This window comes from Hermetia illucens, chromosome 5 (genome assembly GCF_905115235.1).
Source record: "Hermetia illucens chromosome 5, iHerIll2.2.curated.20191125, whole genome shotgun sequence".
Lineage (NCBI taxonomy): Eukaryota > Metazoa > Arthropoda > Insecta > Diptera > Stratiomyidae > Hermetia > Hermetia illucens.
The window spans coordinates 110941654-110965270 of NC_051853.1; the positions used below are offsets into that span (position 1 = coordinate 110941654).

At 40.4% G+C, this 23617-nt stretch overlaps 1 protein-coding gene across 2 annotated transcripts; it reads right to left on the reverse strand.

Moving 5' to 3' along the window:
- Nucleotides 1–11162: 11162 nt before the first annotated feature.
- On the reverse strand, nucleotides 11163–23410 carry LOC119656860 (thymosin beta). 2 transcript variants are annotated; one of them, XM_038063513.1, is made up of 5 exons: nucleotides 23243–23410; nucleotides 15314–15467; nucleotides 14786–14899; nucleotides 14320–14433; nucleotides 11163–12076 (listed from the first exon to the last, which is right to left on the reverse strand). In XM_038063513.1, the coding sequence occupies exons 2-5, from the start codon at nucleotides 15441–15443 to the stop codon at nucleotides 11937–11939; spliced, it is 498 nt and encodes a 165-aa protein (XP_037919441.1). In that variant the 5' UTR covers nucleotides 15444–15467; nucleotides 23243–23410; the 3' UTR covers nucleotides 11163–11936. The 2 variants fall into 2 exon arrangements, with proteins under 2 accessions (XP_037919441.1, XP_037919442.1); XM_038063514.1 differs by lacking the exon at nucleotides 14786–14899 and having other exon boundaries at nucleotides 23243–23401.
- Between the last annotated feature and the right edge of the window lie 207 nt (nucleotides 23411–23617).

The following is a 23617-nucleotide window of genomic DNA, read 5'->3' on the forward strand; positions in this document are numbered from 1 at the left end:
ACTTTCTGTCATATGCAGTCGGTTACGACGGTATGGCGAAAGTTATTCCAGACGTGTCCAGAATGCAACATAGGAACCAGCGGAGCTTTTTCAGATCTCTCAACGAATCCCAACAGAGCGCCCAGACAATACAGTTCTCGGTAACGGAAGCGAAAGAGTATTGGGGTGGACTTTGGGGGTTACCTGCCCAGCATGCTGAGCATGCTGAGTGGATCACCGCCGAAGGCACCCGCCATGCCAATACACCTGGCATGAATTTCGCGGATGTTACCGAAGAGGAAGTTCGACGAGCTATAAACATCTCGAAGAACTGGAGGGGCCCAGGTCTGGATCGGGTGCAGGATTTCTGGTATAAGAAATTTACCAGCGTACACAGTCGGTTGGCACGCAGTATAAATGAGGTCATGAGTCGGCCGGAGGAATTTCCACCTTTCCTCACTGAGGGGATTACCTATCTTATCCCTAAGAAGGACACGGTGCAGGACCCCGCAGACACAAGACCGATCACTTGCTTACCAACCCTCTACAAATTCATCACGTCCATTATTAGTGGAAGGATCAATGCGCACCTCGAGACCAACAACATTCTGTCCGAGGAGCAGAAGGGCTGCCGAGTTGGGTCAAGGGGTTGCAAAGAGCAACTCATTATCGACTCGGTAGTTGTAGGACAAGCAACTAGAGGCCAAAGAAACCTCTTCAGTTGCTATATCGATTATGCCAAGGCTTTTGATAGCGTTCCGCATACCTGGCTAATCGACATCCTACATCTGTATCGCATTGATCCGAAACTAATAAAGTTTTTGGCGACAGTCATGGAAGGGTGGCATACCACCTTGTCAGTCCGTACATCTGAGGGTGCTAATACCTCAGAGCCCATCCGTATTCGGAGGGGCATCTTCCAGGGGGATTCATTGAGTCCTCTTTGGTTTTGTATGGCACTGAACCCCCTTTCATGGCTACTGAATGATGCTAGAGGGCATGGTTTTGCAATAAAATATGGCCTACGTGCTAAGTGCGAACTGACACACTTGATGTACCTAGATGACATCAAGCTGTATGCTGGTACTGACAACCATCTTAGAAGTCTGTTGCGAATAATAGACATGTTCAGCCGTGATATTCGGATGGAGTTTGGATTAGACAAATGTCGAATCCAAGCCATTCGCAAAGGTCATCACGAGCCGCATGCCGGACATAGCATTGGTGACCTCCACATCGAAGCTATGACCGAGACAGACTTCTACAAGTACCTAGGAATTCTGCAAGGAACCCATGCTCGAGTTGGTGATCTGAAGGAAGCTATGCTGTCCGAATTCCTGCGACGAGTAAAGCTGGTGCTGAAATCGCATCTCTCGGGGAAGAATAAAATAAGCGCGTTGAATGTATTCGCCATCCCTTCACTGGCTTATGCATTCGGAATATTGCCGTGGACGAAGACTGACCTGGAAAACGTCCAGCGGCGGATACGGACAACTATGTCCAAATTCCGAATGCATCACCCAAAGTCTGCCGTGGAGCGGATGAACCTGCCTCGTGACATCGGAGGTAGGGGCGTGGTTGACGTGGCGGCACAACATCATCGCCAAGTCGACTCGCTGCGCGCTTATTTTTACAGTAAAGAGCAGGCGAGCCCCTTGCATGCGGCTGTCTGTAAGGCAGACTGTGGACTGACTCCACTTAACTTGAAGGATCGATCTTTCAATCCTCTGAGTGGGGTGAAGTCGGACCAGGAGCGGATCGAGGAATGGAAGTCGAAGGCAATGCACGGTAAACACGTGAATTGTCTTTGGCAGCCATTTGTCGATTTGCATCTGTCGAACAGGTGGCTGTGTGCTGGGGAGCTCTTTGCTGAGACGGAGGGGTTCATGTGTGCCATTCAGGATGGCGTGGTCGCCACCCGAGCTTATAAAAAGCTCATCATGAAAGAACGGGTAGAGAACGACCAGTGCAGAATGTGTGGTTCGGCGTTAGAGACGTTGGACCATCTCATTTCTGGCTGTACTGTTATGGCACCGGTGCAATACATCACCAGGCATAATGCTGTATGTAAGGTTATCCATCAAAACCTTGCATATAAGCATGGGCTGATCACGGGAACATGTCCGGTTTACCGATATGAGCCGCAAGCAGTACTTGATAGTTCTGCTTACAGCATGTATTGGGACCGGCAAGTTCTGACTGATCGCCATACCGCACACAACAAGCCTGACGTACTGCTAGTTGACAAGACGGGTCGCTCCGCGTATATTGTTGATGTTGCTATCCCCCATAATAGCAACATTGAACGGAAATACGTGGAGAAGAAGGTGAACTATGAGCCATTGGCTCGGGAAATCAAAGAAATTTGGCGTCTCGAGCGGGTGGTTGTAGTTCCCATAATATTGTCAGCTACAGGTATTGTACCTAAATCCCTCACGGCTTCCCTTGATGTCCTGGGACTTTCGCACAGTCTGGTTCAAACCATGCAGAAGTACACCATTCTGCATACGTGCTCGATGTTGCGGGGAGTACTCGACGGATTCTCCCACTGACCTACCACCGGCCACCACCACCAGTGCCCCTTTAGTTTTTAAGTAGGTAGGATCGTCCGAGCCTAAATGCTTGGCACTTAGTGCTAGTATTAGGTAAAATCCGGCATCTGCCGAGATTGTGATAACTCGGAATATAATAATAATCGTTGGCGCAACAATCCATATTGGATCAGGGCCTTGAAGTGTGTTAGAGCACTTCATTCAAGACCGTAACGGTACACTAGGAGGCAATGTGGTCAGCATTAAATGGCAATAAATGGACGTAATTGGATGATTCGTGATTTACCAACCATCGACTGCCCTTTCCTTAATCTTTGGATCTCGGGTAAAAACGATCGGATTTGCGCTATCTTAATGCACGCAGTTTTGGCCGTTCGCGGTTCTTCCGCGGTGAGATATCCACAGGATCGACAACCATTATTACTAGGCAACAGTCCAGATAGCTGAGTGCTTAGAGCACAAGGCTGTCGTATGGAAGGTCGCGGTGCAAATCTCTCTGGTGGCAGTGGGATTTTAATCGTGACTTGACGTCGGATACCAGTCGACTCTGGTGTGAATGAGTACCTGAGCCAAATCAGCGTAATAATCTCGGGCGAGCGCAATGCTGACCACATTGCCTCCTACAGTATACTGTAGTGTTCAATGAAATGCTCTAACACACTTCAAGGCCCTGATCCAATATGGATTGTTGCGCCAACGATTATTATTATAGCAGTCCTCTGCAATATGCAACAACACGGATTAGGAGAATTTAGCGACACCAGATCCTGTTCTTCTGCCCGTAACGTGTGCAAGGTGTTTTTTTTTCTAACTCCATGGGTTCAATGCACTTCATTGTTAGGAAGCTAACAGTATTGAATGTGAGAATCTTTGGGCCATGCCACCATAACCTAAATTCGTTTAGCTGTACTGGGGTCCTCGTGTAGCGCAGTCAACAGGGTTCTCATGCGTCCCCACATGATTCCATTGTTCCAGTGTGCTGCTTGCTTGAATTTCACTCACTCGATTCGCGACATAAGTCTTCCATCGAGCTGGATGGTCGGCTAACCAACAGAGTACAATCGTTGAATCTGTCCAGTAGTGGGTGGCAACGCAGAGAACGATACCAGTAACTTCACATCACACATTTTCCCAAAAAATGACTGCCTATAATTGCATGATTCACCGACTGATCACATACCCTCTTTCAGAATACGGTTTCAATAAGGAACGACAGTATATTATTGACATCGCTATTAACAATGGGTATAATTCTCTCTCTCTCTCTCAAAGACTGTTCCGCTCGAAACGTCTCACCATAGGGTCAAAGCTCTTACTGTACAAGACTATGATCTTGCCAGTCCTCATGTATTCCTCGGAAACTTGGGTTCTTAGCAAGAAAAATTGCGAACTCTTGGCCGCGTTCGAGAGAAGAATCCTCCGAAGAATTTTTGGCCCCCTACATGAGGATGGACGATTCCGTAGCCTACACAATGACGAAATCTATGAGCGATACCATGACCGTCCGGTTGTGGATAAAATCCGGCTCAATAGGTTACGGTGGGCGGGTCACTTAATCCGTATGGATGAAGATGATCCCACCCGGAAAGTCTATAAGGGCAATATCTATGGTAGGAGAAGAAGACGAGGCAGACCCTGCCTAAGATGGAGCGATGGCGTGGGCCAGGACGCCAGACAGCTTTTAGGGATATCGAATTGGTGGACCTCGGCGCAAAACCGGGATGTCTGGAGTTCCTTATTAAGGCAGGCCTAGACCGGATACCGGTTGTTGCGCCGTTGATGATGATGATGATAATTCTCAGACCATTGAGAAATTGATTGGAAGGAAAGTCAAGCAACACAATAGGAATGCCTATACAACGCTATTTTCGCAGCAGAAGGAGCACTAGACGAATAAGTATCCCATATTCCATACCAACTGGAAGTTGTAGGTTCGAGTCGATCGTCCACCTTGCGGAATTTACTGGGAGGCGATAAGGATCCTTTCGCAGCGGACGAAAAAAGCGGGATTTACCGAATAACGTTCAGCGACTGCAATAAATTATACATAGGACAAACGAAACGCCTGATAACGACGAGATTTAACGAACAATCAAGGAAGCGGTAAGTAGTGTTCGGAAACAAAAGTCGTGCATAAGGTCATCAGTGGCAGCGTACATAGTAGAAGAAGCCCATATCATTCGACGCGAAAACATTGAACTCTTGCGGCATACTAACCGAACGGCAACCTTGGACCCTTGGGAAAGTCTAGAAATTCTGAGAGAAGACGCGATGCGGTTATTAAACTATTGAGATCAAGCCGTGGTATGGTTTGTACAGTAAGCGGTGTTAGCTTCGTTTTAGCCGTTAGTAATCTAGCCTTGGGCTCCTCCAAATGTTTAAAGATCCGAATGTAGATCACAGTAGCGATAGCCGTACTCGATGCGATATAAAATCCATATAATTCGATTCGGTCCTTGGAGGTAGTCCCAATCCATCTTCATCATCGTCAATGGCGTAACAACCGGTATCCGAGGTCCACCAATTCGATATCCCCAAAAGCTGTCTGGCGTCCTGACCTACGCTATCGCTCCATCTTAGGCAGGGTCGGCCTTGTCTTCTTTTTCTACTATAGATATTGCCCTTATAGACTTTCCGGCTGGGATCATCCTCATCCATACGGATTAAGTGTCCCGCCCACCGTAACCTATTGAGCCGGATTTTATCCACAACCGGACGGTCATATCGCTCATAGATTTCGTCATTGCGTAGGCTACGGAATCGTCCATCCTCATGTAGGGGGCCAAAAATTCTTCGGAGGATTCTTCTCTCGAACGCGGCCAAGAGTTCACAATTCTTCTTGCTAAGAACCCAAGTCGCCGAGGAATACATGAGGACTGGCAAGATCATTGTCTTGTACAGTAAGAGCTTTGACCCTATGGTGAGACGTTTCTAGTCGAACAGTTTTTGCAAGCTGAAATAGGCTTTGTTGGCTGACAACAACCGTGTGCGGATTTCATCATCGTAGCTGTTATCGGTTGTGATTTTCCACCCTAGATAGGAAAAATTGTCAACGGTCTCAAAGTTGTATTCTCCTATCCTTATTCTTCTTCGTGTTTGTGTTTGACCAGTGCGGTTTGATGTTGTTGGTTGATTCGTCTTCGGTGCTGACGTTGCCACCATATATTTTGTCTTGTCTTCATTTATGTGCAGCCCAAGATTTCGAGGCGCATGCTCAATCTGGATGAAGGTAGTTTGTACGTCTCGGGTGGTTCTTCCCATGATGTCGATATCGTCAGCATAGGCCAGTAGTTGGGTGGACTTAAACCTCTTGCATTTACATCAGCATCCCTTTCTCGACTTTCTCGAGGGCCAGGTTAAAGAGGACGCATGATAGGGCATCCCCTTGTCGTAGACCGTTGTTGATGTCGAACGTTCTTGAGAGTGATTCTGCTGCTTTTATTTGGCCTCGCACATTGGTCAGGGTCAACCTAGTCAGTCTTATTAGTTTCGTCGGGATACCGAATTCTTTCATGGCCGTGTACAGTTTTACCCTGGCTATGCTATCATAGGCGGCTTTAAAGTCGATGAACAGATGGTGCAACTGTTGTCCATATTCCAACAGTTTTTCCATCGCCTGCCGCAGAGAGAAAATCTGATCTGTTGCTGATTTGCCTGGAGTGAAGCCTCTTTGGTATGGGCCAATGATATTCTGGGCGTATGGGGCTATCCGGCCTAGCAAGATAGTGGAGAATATCTTATAGATGGTACTCAGCAACGTGATACCTCTATAATTGCTGCACTGTGTGATATCTCCCTTTTTATGTATGAGACAGATTATGCCTCGTTGCCAATCGTCAGGCATTGATTCGCTGTCCCATACCTTGAGCACAAGTTGATGAACCACTTGGTGTAACTGGTCGTCTCCATATTTAACCAATTCGGCTGTAATTCCATCGGCTCCTGGCGACTTATGATTTTTTAGCCGATGAATTGCACGGACTGTTTCTCCTAAACTTGGTGGTGGCAGTATTTGTCCGTTGTCTTCAGTTGGCGGGACCTCCAACTCGCCGATGTTCTGGTTGTTCAGTAGCTCATCAAAGTACTCAACCTATCGCTCTAATATTCCCATTCTGTCGGAAATCAGATTTCCCTCTTTGTCTCGGCAGGATGAGCATCGAGGTGTATAAGGCTTCATCCTGCTGACTTGTTGGTAAAACTTGCACGCCTGGTGCGGTTGCTCCCTGTATTTTTCTAGTTCACAGACTTGTTGGTTCTCCCAGGCTTCCTTTTTCCGTCTGTGAAGTCGCTTTTCCGCTCGACGGAGTCCGTGATAAGTCTCTGCGCGTGCCCGCGTTCTTTGAGAATGCAACATTACTCGGCATGCAGCATTCTTCCATTCCGTTGCTAGCTTACATTCATCGTCAAACCAGCCGTTCCAGCTCCTTTTGCAGCTGGGGCCAAATATGCTTGTGGCCGTATCCATGATAACGTTCTTCAGGTGGTTATGAAGATCATTTTTAGATGCTTCATCTCTAGGTCCTCTGTTGACTGCGGTTATTGCGGCATCCATTTCCCTCTTATAGGTGTCGAGGAGGGTTGCGTTGTGGATGGCTTCAGTGTTAACTCTCACCTGATTGCCAGAGGGGATTCCAGGTGGTATTGTTGTTCGAGCTCGGAGCACCATGCCAATGAGAAAGTGATCCGAGTCTATATTGCCCCCCCCCCCCTATATGTTCAGACATTCATCAAGGCTGAGAGGTGGCGACGTTCGATGAACATGTGGTCAATTTGGTTGAAAGTGGTCCCGTCTAGAGAGGCCCACGTATGTTTGTGGACCGCTTTCCTCGCAAACCAGGTACTTCCAACAACCATTTCGTGTGACCCTGCTAATTGAATAATCCGCAGTCCGTTATCATTTGTATTTTCGTGTAAGCTATGGGAGCCAATGTATCGCCTGAATACGGGCTCCTTCGCTACTTGGCTGTTAAAATCCCCAAGTATGATTTTGATATCATATCTGGGACAGGCTTCGAGGGTTCGTTCTACTGCCTCGTAGAAGGTATCCTTCTCCGACTCTGCAGTCTCCTCTGTAGGGGCGTGAACGTTAGTGAGGCTTATATTTCAAAACTTGCCTCGCAAGCGCAGAGTGCATAGCCGTTCGCTTATGTTTTCAAAGCCGATAACAGCAGGTTTCATTTTTTGGCTGAAGAAGAAGAAACCTACTCCGAGCACAAGGTTTACTGGATGGCTACTATAATATATGGTGTAGCTGCTCTTCTCTAGGAAACCGGTCCCTGTCCAACGCATCTCCTGTAAAGCTGTTACATCAGCCCTATATTGGGACACGGTATCGGCCAGCTGCTTATCAGCTTCATTTCTGCACAGGGAGCGCACGTTCTATGAGAAAATGCGCAAGTCGTTGCTGGGTTCGTCGTTGTAAAATCCGTCCAGTCCGAAGCTCCTATTGTGGCTTCGTAACAAGTGGTTTTCCGTGTAGGGTTGTCAGCCCTACCCAACCCCCAACCTGGAGGACCAGTTGGTGCAATTTGTCCCGTTTTTAGGCGTGGGAGACTCGCCTTCATCCTTCTCCGTCTGCAGTTAAAAGAGAGCTACCAGCGGTCACCACGTGGCGGTGGAGATAGGGTTTGGTAGTAGAGCTGTAGGTGTTGGTTCAGCAGGGATTTCCCAGGTTTTATGCTCCATCGTGGGTACCAATCCACGTTTCGCCCTGGGACCTATACTACCCTTTGACCACCACCATAATGAAAATTTTACCTGATATACTATTTTTGGTAAAATTGCCTACCATTTATTTCTGTTGCATTTTTTTAACTTTCGGCTACATCGTAAAGAAGCCACATGTTTTTTAAATAAAGTGCCGTAGTTTCATCATCATCAACGGCGCAACACCCGGTATCCGGCCTAGACCTGCCTTAATAAGGAACTCCAGACATCCCGGTTTTAAGTCGAGGTGCACCCATTCGATATCCCTAAAAGCTGTCTGGTGTCCTGACCTACGTCATCGCTCCATCTCAGGTAGGATCTGCCTCGTCCTCTGTTTCTTCCATAGACATTGCCTTATAGACTTTCTGGGCTGGATCATCCTCATCCATACGGATTAGGTGACCCGCCCACCGCAACCTGTTGAGCCAGATTTTATCCATAACCAAACGGCCGTGGTATCGCTCATAGATCATCATGTAGGGGACCAAAAATTCTCACGCCGCCTGCTCGATCTGGATGAAGGTAAACTCTACATTTCGGGTTGTTCCTCCCATAATGTCAATATCGTCAGCGTAGGCCAGTAGTTGGGTGGACTCGAAGAGAATGGTGCCTCTCGCATTTACATCTGCATCGCGAATCACTTTCTCGAGGGCCAGGTTAAAGAGGACGCATGATAGGGCATCCCCTTGTCTTAGACCGTTGTTGATGCCGAATGATCTCGAGAGTGATCCTGCTGCTTTTATCTGACCGCGCATTTTGATCAGGGTCAACCTAGTCAGTCTTATCAAATTCGTCGGGATACCGAATTCTTTCATGGCCGTGTACAGTTTTACCCTGGCTATGCTGTCATAGGCGGCTTTAAATTCGATGGAAAGATGGTGCAACTGGTGGCCATATTCCAGCAGTTTTTCCATCGCATGCCGCAAAGCGAAAATCTGATCTGTTGCTGATTTGTCTGGAGTGAAGCCTCTTTGGTATGGGCCAATGATGTTCTGCACATATGGGGCTACCCAGCCTAGCAAGACTGCGGAGAATATCTTATTGGTTGCATGGCAACTGTAATATATGGTGTTGTGGCTCTTCTCCAGGAAACCGGTCCCCGTCCAGTGTATCTCATGTAGCGCTGTTATATCAGCCTTATATTGGGGCAGGGTATCGGTTAGCTCGCAGGATTTGATCTGTACAGGGAACGCACGTTTCATGGGAAAATACGCAACTCGTTACTTCGTTGTCGTTGCCGGGTTCGTCGTTTTAAAATCCATCCTGTCCGAGGCTCCTTCCGTGGCTTCGTAACTTCGGTTTTCCGTGTAGGGTTGGCAGCCCTACCCAAACCACGAACTGGAGGACTGGTTGGCACAATTTTACTTTTTCCAAATCAAAGATTACGAAGTGGACGGAGCTGTTTTTCGTTGAAATTCACAAAATTCACATTAACTTATTAAATTCGAATAGTCTTGCCGGAAAATTCGTCGTTCGTTTTCAAAATGGTCTAGTTATCATAAAACGCGCCGTGAAATAGCTAAGGCTGGTAATAATTGGTTGGTTGGAATATACGAAGTGGCTGCACCCACAACGCGGATCAATCAGCCCAATCCTATAAAGCACTTTCTCGAGGTAGATTAGCATACCGAAACGACAATGTCCTTAGGATAAAAATGTATATGCAGAGACTACCGTTGCTTTTTATGTGCGAATGCGATAAGCTCTGATAAGCATATTTTTATGGTCGGAAATGCAAAACAATTTCACTCCTTTAGAGGTAGGCAGTCCCTGTACCATATTATAATTCAGTTTCATATAGTGGGTAACCTGTTTTCCTCCAAATACAACCAGCTTGAATCAGTCACTCGATAAAGGAATAATAAAGTGTTTCAAAACATATTACCGTACCCATTGCAAAATATTGCAGATTTTGAAGCCACAATTGATTGCATTTAAGCGGACTCCACTCTATTATCAGAACAACATATGATGGAACAAAATGTCACGTGCTGCATCCAGTTAAAATTTCGAATGAATTTGAGGACCAAGCGAAGCGCAACAAGGTTGCATTCGGTCACCGTGCTGCCGCCTTTTCCGAAAAACCTGGAGGGGTTCAATGGACGATATCATCTATCGTTAAACACCTTGAGTACGCTGATAACGTCCGCTTTGGTTGTTACACTCTTCCTTCATTAAGGGGTAAATTATCCAAGGTAACTTGGATGTCACCTAGCTACGTCTACCTTGCTGTTTTGCTTAAAGTCTTTGAATTAAGATGGGTTTTTTAATCATTTTTATATTCTTTTAGACCACAAAAAATATTTGATTGGATCTTAATCTGTAAATTTTAGGGTGCTTTACATACTCTTGAATTTGATACATTGCTTATCCGTGCCGTCAAAGATGACACCTGAAGTTAAACGGTAATCAAAACTCCAAGCAAATTGTGAGCATCGTGCCGAGGGCTCAATGGTTAAAGGGGTTAAGATATGACCGTGCGCGATAAATTCTGGGTATCACGGGACCACCATTTCAACAAGACTTGGCTCAGTAAAAAGGGGCCATTTATGAAAAATCTAAAAAAGAAAAATTGAACTTCGATTGCCTTATTCTCTTCTTGATCAGCATTTTCCATTTCTGAATTTTCAAAAATATCTTAAGGAGTAAAATGCAAAAAAAAACTTAAACCTGGTAGGCCGAACAAATTCTTAGCTACGTATGATAAACTCATTCTGATTTCTCCCATTATTTGCAGCATCTTTAAATGAATTCATATCATCTTAGTAAAGTTTATGTCAATGTAAGTTGGCGTGAGATAAGATTCAGTTTTCGAAACTTCGCACATGACTCCATGAATAAATCATAAAAGTAATTACTCACCTGCCCGCAAAATCATATTAATATTTCGTGATGTTTCTAGTTGTCCAAGTAAAATACGTTCGATTTAAAATTTCTCGCGTTTTTATTATATAAAAAGCTTATAAAAGATTTTCTCATCTTAAATATAAAAAATTAAATCACATCGATGTCTTACTACTCCATATTTTTCTTGTGACTAAGGAATATTTTATTGTATTTCGTTTATTAACCATGCTCTTCGAGATGGGTCTATGGTTTTTTGACTATATGAAATATCGAAAAAATCTTTATATGACAGTGGATAAGGTGCGTAGTTAGGTCATACACTCAGTACGCGAATAGTTTTCGGTGTATAGGTTAGTGTTCCTGGGTTTCTCCTATTCACTGCATTACAAAAATACCTGACGTAGTCTGTTCACTACATAGATATGTCCTGCATGAAGAAAATAGAATCTTTTTCTTGCGAAAATAAAATCCTAGTCGCTTATATGCATGTGTTACACTCAATATTCAATTTCGTAAGAAACCCGAAAAGGAATTATTTAAACAAAGATACCGAGTAAAAAGGGACTTTTATTAGAAATCGATATTTCTCATAAATTTTAATTTTTATATTTAAAAAAATTGCGAAATAATGTGAAATTGTCATTCCGTAATGGTATAGTATAATATCCGTTAAATAATAATGAACAGGACGAGAATAATGCGTTCTTCAATCCACTTTTTGTGCTTATAAATAAGACTTCCTTTAGATTCTGCTTTCATTTTTGACACATAGCATTTTCTTTCATCCCATTAGGAGACTTTAAGTATAAAATAAGACATTAGGTGTGATCGTAGAATGGTCACAAACCCCATTTATGCTTTCTTCTCTTCCTCGATAATTTCTTTGGTTGGAAGTGGGTTCTTCTCACATGTTTCAGTGTGCTTTAGCTTCGATGCGTCGAAGTTTTCAATTCCCGAAAATAATTGTTGTTTTCCTCTTTCTTCTTCAATAGCTGTAAAGATAAGAAAATAATGTACTTTTTTCTGTATAAGGTAAGACAAACCTCTGGCGGTAATGTATGCACAGTCTTGGTCAAACAATTAGAATTTTTTTAAGATGCTATTTCGACTTTCCCCCATGGGAAAAGCAGTTCTTAGTACCGAAAGAAATTGAAAAATTTTCCGACTCTATTTACGAATAATCTGTTACCAAAATTCAAATTGAAGAAATATGCTATTCCTGCCTTAGTTCCCAACTAAATAACGATTATTAGTGTACTTTTGAAAGTTGTGCCAATTTAAGAGTAAGATATGTTTAACGTGACCTGAATGATTGCACAGTAAATGAAAATAATTTTGTGTCGTTTCAGATTTAATTGCAAACAGTAGCGGCGATGGAAAAACACACAAGTGCAGTGAAAGCAGAAATACTATTATAGTTGCAATTGGAATCAAATCAAAGTTAACAGCTAACAGAATAGTGACAAGTTCTAGTGGCAGGCCATCATTGCCACTGCCCTGCATAAAAATTAACTGAGGCAATCTCTAAAACTTCCGGGTTCTAAGCGCTGCCGAACTGAACATAAACGGAAAACGGTTGGAAAAATGCATAATTTATAATTCTCATAATTTTATTTAACGTTTTTGCTTGTCTCAAGATGATGATTTTCGAATAATGGATGCGATGGAAGTCCAAATTACAATAGATGAAAGCTAAATTCGAAACTCATGCCAGCATCATATACCAGACAGCGACTGCAAATATTTTAGCACGATCTAATCATAATGCGTCTTCGACTATAACTTCCTAATTTCGGAGGAATTCCCAAAAATATCAAAGAAAAAGGTCCCGGATATCCTTTAAAGTAATGGAGAATACACGCAGGAGATGAGAACCTGTATATGGATCTTTATTTTTGGTACCATTTGAATATAGACAGGCAAACTGTTCGCGCATAGCACTAAAATCATACTCATAATATTTTGCCAACTCGGACATCTTCTGGAGAGTTCCAAAAGACCAGGAATATTCACCAACCAAGGTATGCCACAGTGGTCCCTGTTGTCTTACTACATTTAAAAGCGCACTTAAAAACAGGAGAGCAAAGGTAGCAATCTAGAATGTTGAAAAATGAATGAAAAATAGAAATTATAAAATTTCATAGGCCCTTTTGGTAACAAGATCCACCACTACAGCGTTTTCTAAGGTTTTATATGAAACAAATACCCTATACACGCGAAAGTGGGATGTAAAGTAAAACATAAATTCGAATCTGAAACAGGGGAATGACGACCCAAAATGTTTGCCCTGAAACGTGTAACAGCTCCCGTTCTCGGAACCTACCCACCCAAAAGATCTGAAAAAATTTCAATTGTGCATCTATACGAAATCTACGCCTCAAAATACATCCCACTCCGATATCTGCTCAAATAGTTAATAATATATAATATAATATTACCATATTTTGGAAATTAATCCGAAAACCCTCCTGCAGTTCATCCCAAATTCTCCTGTTTCATTTATTTTTCTATAGGCACATAATACACATAATCTTTCGCTCAAATCGGTCATTCGTTTCAATGTGTAGCGAAACATACATTGAATGAATTTTGAACAGTGACCAATACACTACGAAGATGATATGCTTCTTAGTAGCAGCGACAGACTATATTATAGCACGGCACCCATTGCCACACATCCAGGAAAAGTAGAGACAAAACCAAGAAATTATCCGATAATTCGTAGTCATGTTATGTTCTGCGAATTATATAAAAGAGCACTAAACATCTGCGAGCCGCTTCGGTCACGCTGCTCCCAGGGCAGAGGTGAGGCAGCGTCTGACGTTTTGCCTCTGACCTGGTAAGAAACCATAAAGCCGCCATCGCCTGACATTTTTTTTTAAAGTTTGGGTGCTAAACCCTAAACGAGTGGTCCGTGGACCAAAAAAAAAGGGAGTAAGTTGCTTTCCATTTGATACGGTCGGGCATGTGATGTTTTGATGTTGATGCGGACTTAATAATATAATAATAATAATCAATAAAACTGGATTTTCAAAACAATTAAGCCTGGAAAATTCGAATCTACAACTGGTTTGCATTCAAATCGTAAAACCAAAAAATCATGAATGAAACTTTATCTTCAGGAAAAATGTCTAATTCTTAAACCAATACTAATTGTTTCCAAGTATATAAACACCGCACAATACAAAAAGAGGCTTGCTTTTTAGCATATATGTGATTATAAGTCGGTGCTCACCTGTTTTATCTGGCAAAACGATTTTCTCCTGAGTTTCTGCATGCTTAAGCTTTGATGTATCAAATTTTTCAATGCCGGCGATCAATGTTTGCTGAGTTTTCTCTGTGGCAACATCTGAAAATTTAACAGGAGATTATCAAAAATGGAATAGCAGTCCAATATAACATGTCCACCAAAATTTTACTATAATATTAAAAAAACATGTTTTCCTCCAAGTTAAATCAAATATGTACTAGCGAATTTGTTTCCAGCGAAAGAATTACACTTTGTTAGTGGGTATATTTCTGGTAGTTAATGCAATTCAACTCAATCGAGAACAGCCTTTGTAAATGTTTATATAATTTAGTTGCATGTTATGTTATGCATAATCCACAAAAAAAGCTCTTTGTTGAACAAATAGCAACATTTTTCAACCAAAACTTTTTAAAATCGACCAAAAGCCTCTTTCACTCATTAACTATTAAACCTTCAGCAGTTGGTAGAACGTTTTTAACATTTGTCTCAGTTGGCTTTAGACTACTTGCGTCGAAGCTCTCTACCCCCTTCAATAATGACAAGTGTTGTTTCTCACTTTCGATATCTAATGTGTATCCATTTGGAAAGGAAAAGATTAGAAACAGCGTACATGAATACTTCAACTTCACCGAAAAATATATATATATATATATTTATATAACTCGATTCTATACAATAATGACGAATCCGAATTAACTGGTAAAACGTAAACATGGAAATTAACAAGGCAATTGGACAGTTAACTGCAATGTTTACATTTTTCGACACGCAATATTCCATCGCAAGAACATAATATTCTCTTATATAATCCTCTGTCTTTTCTCAGTGTACAGATAAGGTCAACGCCCTCATTTCAAAATTCAACAAATATGAAAACGTTATTTCTAGTTTCGTCGAATTTTCAAATCGTCATAATTTGCATAGTCTCATTATCAAAGTTAGAGTACTTCCTAAATGTCTTTACTAGCTTTTGAATTACCTTCCGCTGTGGGTAAAACGATTTTTTCCTGGGTATCAGCATTCTTCAATTTGTCAGGATTAAATCCTTCTAGTTGAGTCTTAAGGTCTGTAGCAACTTTTGGAAGATCTTTTAATGCAGGTGCAGCCATTTTGGGTTCTAATGTACAATTATCCTGAAAAATGAAAAATTCACAAATAAAATATATTCATATATCAACTAAGTTAATAAATAAATATTTACTCTCAATGATAACGAAGGCTTACATATATATATATGAGTTTGTGATTGAGTTTGATAAAAACGCACACTCCAATGCGCAGAATGTTCAAGTCTTCATCGCGAGCAAATAGCAGACAGAACCGTGCTGAGTCACAATTTTAAAATAAACATTTTTTCTCATAAACTTTTTAATCAAGAAGGAATGCATGCGACAGCGAGTCAACATGTTTTCAAATTTTTTATTCATATACTATATATATGCACATGATAACAACAAAACGTGTTTAACATAAAATACGCGAAAGTCTTCATTTCCGTTGGATATTCACAATTAGAAAACTCAACATGATTTTAAACTGCTCTGAGATAGTTCAAAATTAACTACAGAATTTTACCTTGTTTGAACATTTCATATGTAATTAATTACTAATTGTAGTCGACAATTATTTGCCACAAAAATTTTCTCATTTCTTTAATCCTACAGGCCATTTTATCTTAGAAACGTCTCCATTTTGGGACTTTTACTGTATGGAATTTAATATGGAGTTCAAATTTCCAACTTTTGTGTAAACACAAAACCTTATTACAATCGGTTTACCGTCTGTCTGTCCGTCACACGCATTTTTCTCGGAGACCCTTATAGCGATTGACACCAAATTTGGTAGAAAGGTGGGTACTGTGAACGCTCACACATACAGTGAGTTACATCCTCTTACGTTGAATTTAAGGAGGAGTCCCATACATGCAAAAGGGAGGTGTACATTTTTTTTCATCAAATATTGTCATGTGGAGTATCAAATTAAAGGTCTCAATTAGTACTTTTCAAAGCCGGTCTTAGTTTTGACATTTGTTGAAACGTGGGGAGTGCGGGGGGTTGAAATGATCATTAGGGGGGCCATTCTCAGAAACTATCAAACCGAAAAATCTGAAAAAAATCAGGAGGCTGCCACTATATGGTGCCTTGGCTCCGAAATACCTTTCAAACCGATATCTGTTCAAAGCAATTTAATAATAGTATATTACTATAATTTTTTGTAATTGGCTGGAAACCCCCGTTAAATTCATCCTAGCGACACGAAATTCTGCAGTGATGTAGGCTATAATGTAGAGCATGATCATACCAAGTTTGATGGAAATCGCACTATTACTAACAAATTTATAATATGTCGAAGTTGTTGCTTCTTTGAAAATTGAAGATTATCAATGTCAATATCACCCGAAAGTGGACATATGCATATATTACGTGCTACGTACCAAGAAATACACAAAACCTTTCGTACCTGAAGCGTCCAGCTTCCGGTTTCCCGACTTGTTTAATATTTAGGGACATTCTCATGATTTCCGGCGATTTTTCGGTTAGTCGTCGTTACCCTGAGCTCGGATTTTATCTTTACGGCCCTGCTACTTTGGTCTTGGACTAATGCTAACAATGCTAGCAAGGTGTGTTTTCGGTGTGAACCTGTAATGTGAGAGTGATGAGTGATTTAAACTCCAATTCGATATTCGCGATTATCGCACTTTCAGTGAACGCCTAATCATTTCAACCACATCCTGATCAGTAATAAATTTAGGGAGTATTTTTTGGATATACTCAACAGGAGCGGACGCAGATACCTTGGTCAGTTTGTCTTTCGGACTTTTATCTCTGTCGCTCACAACCCGAAGGTGTGCAATAAAACCTGGATGAGGAATTTACTCTTCACTGTAATTCAACGAACAAACAATGCGTAAAGTCTAGATGCATCTTTTCACTTTTCGGAAAAGCTGCCGACATCAGCTGAATGGAGTTACAAATAAGTCGGAATACCAGAAGCTAAACGGTTCGGATATAAAGGTTTTGTGTTCATCTTGTGTGAGGAATTTCCTAAGCACGTTTTCCATTCGTACATACCTAGGAATTCAATATATTCATGTGAATTATAGGGTGATGACGATATACACGTCTTAGATTGCAATAAATTCACGTGAAATACAAAACTTTAACCTTCTATAACTATGTTAATAATAGTGTTGGATTTCCTTCAAACTTGAAATATGACCGACGTGTGTGGTGTAGAAAAGTGGAAGCAAAATCTCGGGAAGTCATGGTTAGCTCATCAAATCGTCAGAAACTGCAGACCAATCCAACCGAATTTTTACATACATTCGATAATTTAATATCAAGTCAAATTGTCGGAAAATACAATAAGCAAAAATCATCTAATTTTAGAAGAAAATTAAAGCTCTTCCAGGTCAACTTCTTATTCAATGCAAGTAGACACAATCCACCACATATGCATTGCTCGTCAAAAGCTCAAGCAAGTATGTCTTTAAGAACGCTAGGAATCTTTATAGAAAATGTATTTATATTTTGTAATCTTTAATATATTTTTAGCCTTGCAAAATGAAATGCGCCTTGGCCAAATCATTGAATATTGAATTGTCATGAAATATAATTTGGAGTGCTAGTGGATTCACCTAAAATTAAAATAGCATGACATAATCGTTTTCTTCTGTACTTTCGTCTAGTAAATTCAGATCCAAATTATTTGCATTAGTTTGAAACGCCAATAAATTAGCCAAGTAGATGTAGATGGAGAAGCTAAATTAAATTAATGAACAAATCTTTATCACAAAAATAAATTACACGTTTAGAACGCATTTCGCTACAGTGCCAGAAAATAATTTACCGAAATACTAAAACAACGCTTAAGAAATATCAGATACTTGCATATATCTAACCAAATTCATCTCTGAACCGAATCTAGTATTCAAGTTTTTCTTCCATAAAAGGCATACGACGTACGGAATCGAGGACACCACTCCATCTACGTATAGAAACGTACAAAACTCCATTTTTGGTAATATCTTTCAAGATTACTCCTCGTGTCACTCCGATTGCTTCTACATTTAACTTACATCGTGGATAATATAACATTAATGCATTCAAGCTACACCAACTGCAAGATGAAATCCAATAGAACAGCTCGCGAGTTTCCAACACAAACTTGGAATGTAGATAATTTTAATTTCATTGCTTAGTCACCCGAGAACAAATGATAAGTGCATATATGTATATGAGTAGTGTATTAGCGTGTTTCAGATGTATCTGCGTTGAAAATGAAATACGCTACTTATAGCTTGACATTCTCTAAAAATTCATAAATTTAAGGTCGTTCACACTCGCTTGAAAAACGTGATATGTTACCGCTAAACAAATGAGAGTATGGTGCTTGGAATCAGCAGGGCATTCAGAAATTTACTATCGAATACTGATATGAAAAATCCCTGCAGGCGTCTGTTAAAAGATTAAAAAATTCACGTTCAAGAAAAGAAATCCTCATTTGTATTCTTGGCATACGTTCATGATAATATATCAATTGTATTTGTTGCTTGAATTCTGTCTCCGCTCGGATAATAAAAGGAAATGGGCAATACTATAGGAAGCACAATTCCTTGTAATTTCAAATGAGTATTCTTAACCCATTGAATCCGAGGTTTGTACTGACCGACATATAAATGGACGCAATAACCAATTCATAATCATTCTACGTGGCATATTTTGCAATTGAAAGATTCAACGAATATTGCATTTTAACATGAATGGTTTTATTTTTCCCATATTTTTTCTCGTTTAGGCTTAGTTAGCCTTTTATTAAGGCTGAAAAAATGTTTCGTAAAATTTATTCACTAGATCAGTCTACTCTTCACAATAAGGTGTCGTCTGTGAAATCCAATGCATGTAATAATATAAATGTATTTATTTTGGGTTAAGCTTCACGCGCACGTACTATACATGCGTTGGAAAATGCCTTGAACAGGACCTTTACGGTGGTTCAAAATATGTACAAGGAAATGAAGGGTCAAAATGTAATACATACCACAAATCTATCAAATCTTGTTCTCAAAACTTACCGGCAAATTATATTGCTAGTTCTATATAAAAACAGGGTCTCTAAATAAAACTCACTCCAATATTTGCTCAAATAGGGAGATTTTGAAATGATTCAAAAGCAAAGAAATGGTTGGAGTTTCAATGTTAAAGATTTGTAATAAAGCATTTTGATTTTTCCCCAATGGTGTGCACTTTTCTTACTAAGTAAAATTTTACAAACGGTATATAACTTCCAATAATAAACCTGCTATATTTCCATACAGCTTCGCCAATGTTGTCACTTTTCTTTGGAAACTAAGTGATCTGCAGGAGTGCTTCTCAGTTATTGTATTTTACTTCCTTTTCAAATTATGTTTGTGCTTTTTTTGCCATATTTCCTCGAACGGATGACGAGAATGATAATGTTTCTGGAAAGTTTGCTTATAATGGATTAGGTGTATAAACATGTACGCGGCGGAACGAGTCACACATCAATTATTACATTAGGTTTGATAAGAAATTTCAACGTATGAGCTCATCGGTTCCATTTTACGAACGATCGTTACCAATTCTAGAATTGCTTGCAAACACCTAACTCTGCTGTGGAATCAAGTCACGCCTCAATAATGTTATGTTCTAGATTGGTGTATGAAACATAATTCATAACACCATAGCGAATGAGTCAAGATCCACATTTTCAACACACATAAATAAAGACCAATAAGCAGATTTAGTGAATTTTCTCATCTGCCTTTCTTCTTTTACTTCTTAACTGGTCGTTGCCATCACTGCTCTATCATGTACTAACGAAGCACGTATGGAGCTAGGAAAGAAATTGCGATTTAACATTGACTACCGATATTTTAGCCTTCTTTTTCAGCAAACCATTTACGCTTTTATGGGATAGATTCGAATACACAAGTGGCCAGATTCTACATTTAGGTAATAGACTGCGCAGCTAACAGCCCGTGACATGAATGGAATACACGTATATGAAATCGACGAAATTAATGAAAGCAATCTTCATAACTTCCAATGCAGTAATTAGCTCTCATTAACAGTTCTCCATTGCATCTATTCAAGAAAATTATTTTCTAATGTTCTTTGGTTGGATGATGGACTTTGTTACCAGTTCAGAACTCAAAATCATTTCATTTGGGGGATTCAAAAAGAAATTATGTTTGTGGATTTTAGCTTTTTTCATGTCACTGTTTTATCATCTTGTGTTGTTAATTGATCTATATTAGTCAATTGTTCTCTATTCCTTTCCCCGGCCTCGTTGGACATAGGTTCCGCTTCAATTTCTTTACTGAAGAAAAGCTTGTCTCTAGCGCTCAATTAATGTGAAAAACAAGGTTGTCACTCTCGCAGCCTTTACTTTTCTTTCAAACTTATAACTGTCTTCCAAAACCTGTTTCAGGATTATCATTACCAAGAAGAAAACATTATCTGCCATATCTTGGTTGTGCGTGAATGTATGAGTCATCATACATCTTCAGTATTGGCATTGTTCATTTTTTAGACACACTTGGATCGTTTTATAGATTCGCTTTTGGTTGCTTTGCAACTTCTATGCAGTATAGAAATGCTAATTGCAAATTTATAGCCGAGAACATTAACTATATCATTAACAATTTTCATAAGATCTGCCAGATTCTAGAGTTTTTTCATGAATAGCCTCAAGAAATCACATTTCATTTGTATTCCAGTTCCTCACCTGTGCAATTATTCTAAATGTATCGATTCCAACACTCGTGTCTTTTCAGGGTCATTAACATCAATCTTTCATGCAAGTTCAAGTTTATACAAGACAATTTGATCACTTTTGAGTAATTAGAAATGCACAAATAAATTAAGGCTTATCTAGTTAAAAAAAATTTCAATATTTATGTCTACAGAGGCTAAGAAAAACCTGGACGTGCACTTATATATATATATATTTATTCGCGATACATCATTTGACTTCCCCGAAATAAATGGCTCGTTGTCGTTTCATGTTGCATCAACGGAAACTCTGTTTATATATGTGGAATGTGTGATCTCTTCTTTGTTGCAATAGCAATCGAATAAATTTCACTTGTGATTCATTAATGCATATGTAAGTAAAAGAAATTAGGAACAGATTACATTACCTAATCATTTGTTGATTCAAATACATGAGTATACGTCTCTGCGCGTACCATTTTTGTGAGAATGACTCAGCCATAGGTGACTGAGCTGAGGTTGATAGTTCCACACCATAACTCAGAGTGCAGTATTCCTTCTATGTATTTTAGGAAGTTTATTCGTTATCTCGGCAAAAAAGATGAAGTGAAATCAAACCCTATTCGTGTTGAAGGATGATGCATATACTGTCTACATTCATATAAAGAAACGTAATATGTTTCGCACTCTAGCAGCCAAATTTGCAGTAGCCACCAAAGCAGATAGTATCAGTTATTTGCTCCGCGCGGGTAAAAGGTCATTGATTGTATATGAAAGCAAAAGACAGTCCATGCACCTGTAAGACCTTTTGGTCGTGCAATTCAAGTTGAACTTGCTATGAAAGTCAGAATGCTATGAATCATATTGTTATGATTTACCGAGATCAACTCCGCAACATTAATACTACTGTTTGGAGAATCAACTGACTTATTGGGTATACTTGTCTTGAATTATCTGACCTTTATCTTTTATCGTAACGTCAACAAACATGAAATTAAGAAATAAAACCTAATCTAAATTCATAATACTTCTCTTTTAATAGTTATTCTTTCGATTATATTGCTACGATGGGATAAGTCCAAAGGCACAGATTTGAATCAAATTGGATAAAAATTAAGGAATTTAAGCATAATTACGCTGCTTTAACTACCTCCATTTGGTAAGGTTGAGAAGACGCGTTCTCAGGTCAGATGTGAATTATTGAATGTAACTTGCCACAGCAACTGAGCTGAGCTCTAATATGAATTTCATATCACATATCAGACAATTCATTGGAATGAGGAATTTGTCACACTAGCATAAAAATTATACTTCTCCTGAATTATATTTCATAACCCATTTAAAATGGTTCCAACTCGGTTATCTGTATGACTTCGTACTTTCAAAGGAGAGCACATGTATTCATGTACGCATGACGGAGTACATTTTACATAAAAATTTATCCTAGACAATTTATACGATCCCGTAAATGGCGAAAACTACATCTCAGAACTAGCAGTAGCGCAGAAAAGAGCGACTCCGAGATATGCCTTGCTGATACGCATTTAGTTTGCATACATGTTCATAGATTTACTCATGCAAGGTTCTGAACCACAATTTTTCGCAAGTGCGGTGTAGCGTCTGCAAGGTACGTATAAACGACATGGACAGTACAAAAGTGCATTCGTCTAGGGAAACGTGGCGACTGGAATTCAGTTTTCCCATAATTCACAACTCATCGTCCGCATTTCCCAAATACGTACTGGCAATTCGCATACAAAGCATTTTCAAGAAATATGAACATGTCACCCACTCTTTTAGCCAGCTCCAACACCACCATCATGATTTCTTTGTTGCTGCGATTTAGACTTGGACGCCGGACGACGCCCATGTCATCACTGCACCGGCTTACCGCACACCAGACGGCAGCTGCCATTTCGTTAATGACCATTTCAGCCGGCTCCACACAAATGGACAATTCGCATCCCGTCCGTAAGCCTAGATATCGGCTAGCCAGTAACATATAATAGTTGCAAATCCTCACCTAGCCTTTTCCCCTAAATTAGGAACCGGCAAGACACTAGCCGAGTCTAATTGGATTTACATACTTTTTTGCCGTCACTGTCCCTACGAGCCTCTAATACTTTTCTTTCTCCAAAAAATAACTTAGAAAGCGTAAAATATCCACTCACCTGCGTTCAACGAGGAAAGAACGGTTCAATTTAGCACTAATTGGAACGGAAGAGTTAAAGAAATTATTAGTCGCTGTACTGCAAGAAACCAACTAAACCACCAACGTTCAAGTCAAATATCACACTGACGAACGTTTCAAAACCAACTGAAAGCTACTCAAAATTCCCTCGGCTGACTCACTGCAATGAGATTTTCTACACAGATGCCTCACGTCTGTCCGCACGGTTCATTCCTATTTCGTTCTTCGTTCCTTCCTATTTCCCCCCTTCCAAAATATTCAATTTTTCCATCGTTGCCAATGAGGCAATGCTACAATGACGATGTGCACGGGAACGCGTGGAACAGCTCGGAACGAGGACCATCTGTGAACATGA

Bases quoted from the DNA above. Each gene is read 5' to 3' on its own strand.
- LOC119656860 (XM_038063513.1), bottom strand. From the start codon at position 15,443: ATGGCTGCACCTGCATTAAAAGATCTTCCAAAAGTTGCTACAGACCTT. The intron at 14,434-14,785 runs GTTTAATAGTTA...TTAAATTTTCAG, and splicing joins CGTTCTACCAACTGCTGAAG to ATGTTGCCACAGAGAAAACT. The intron at 12,077-14,319 runs GTGAGCACCGAC...TTATCTTTACAG, and splicing joins CGTTTTGCCAGATAAAACAG to CTATTGAAGAAGAAAGAGGA.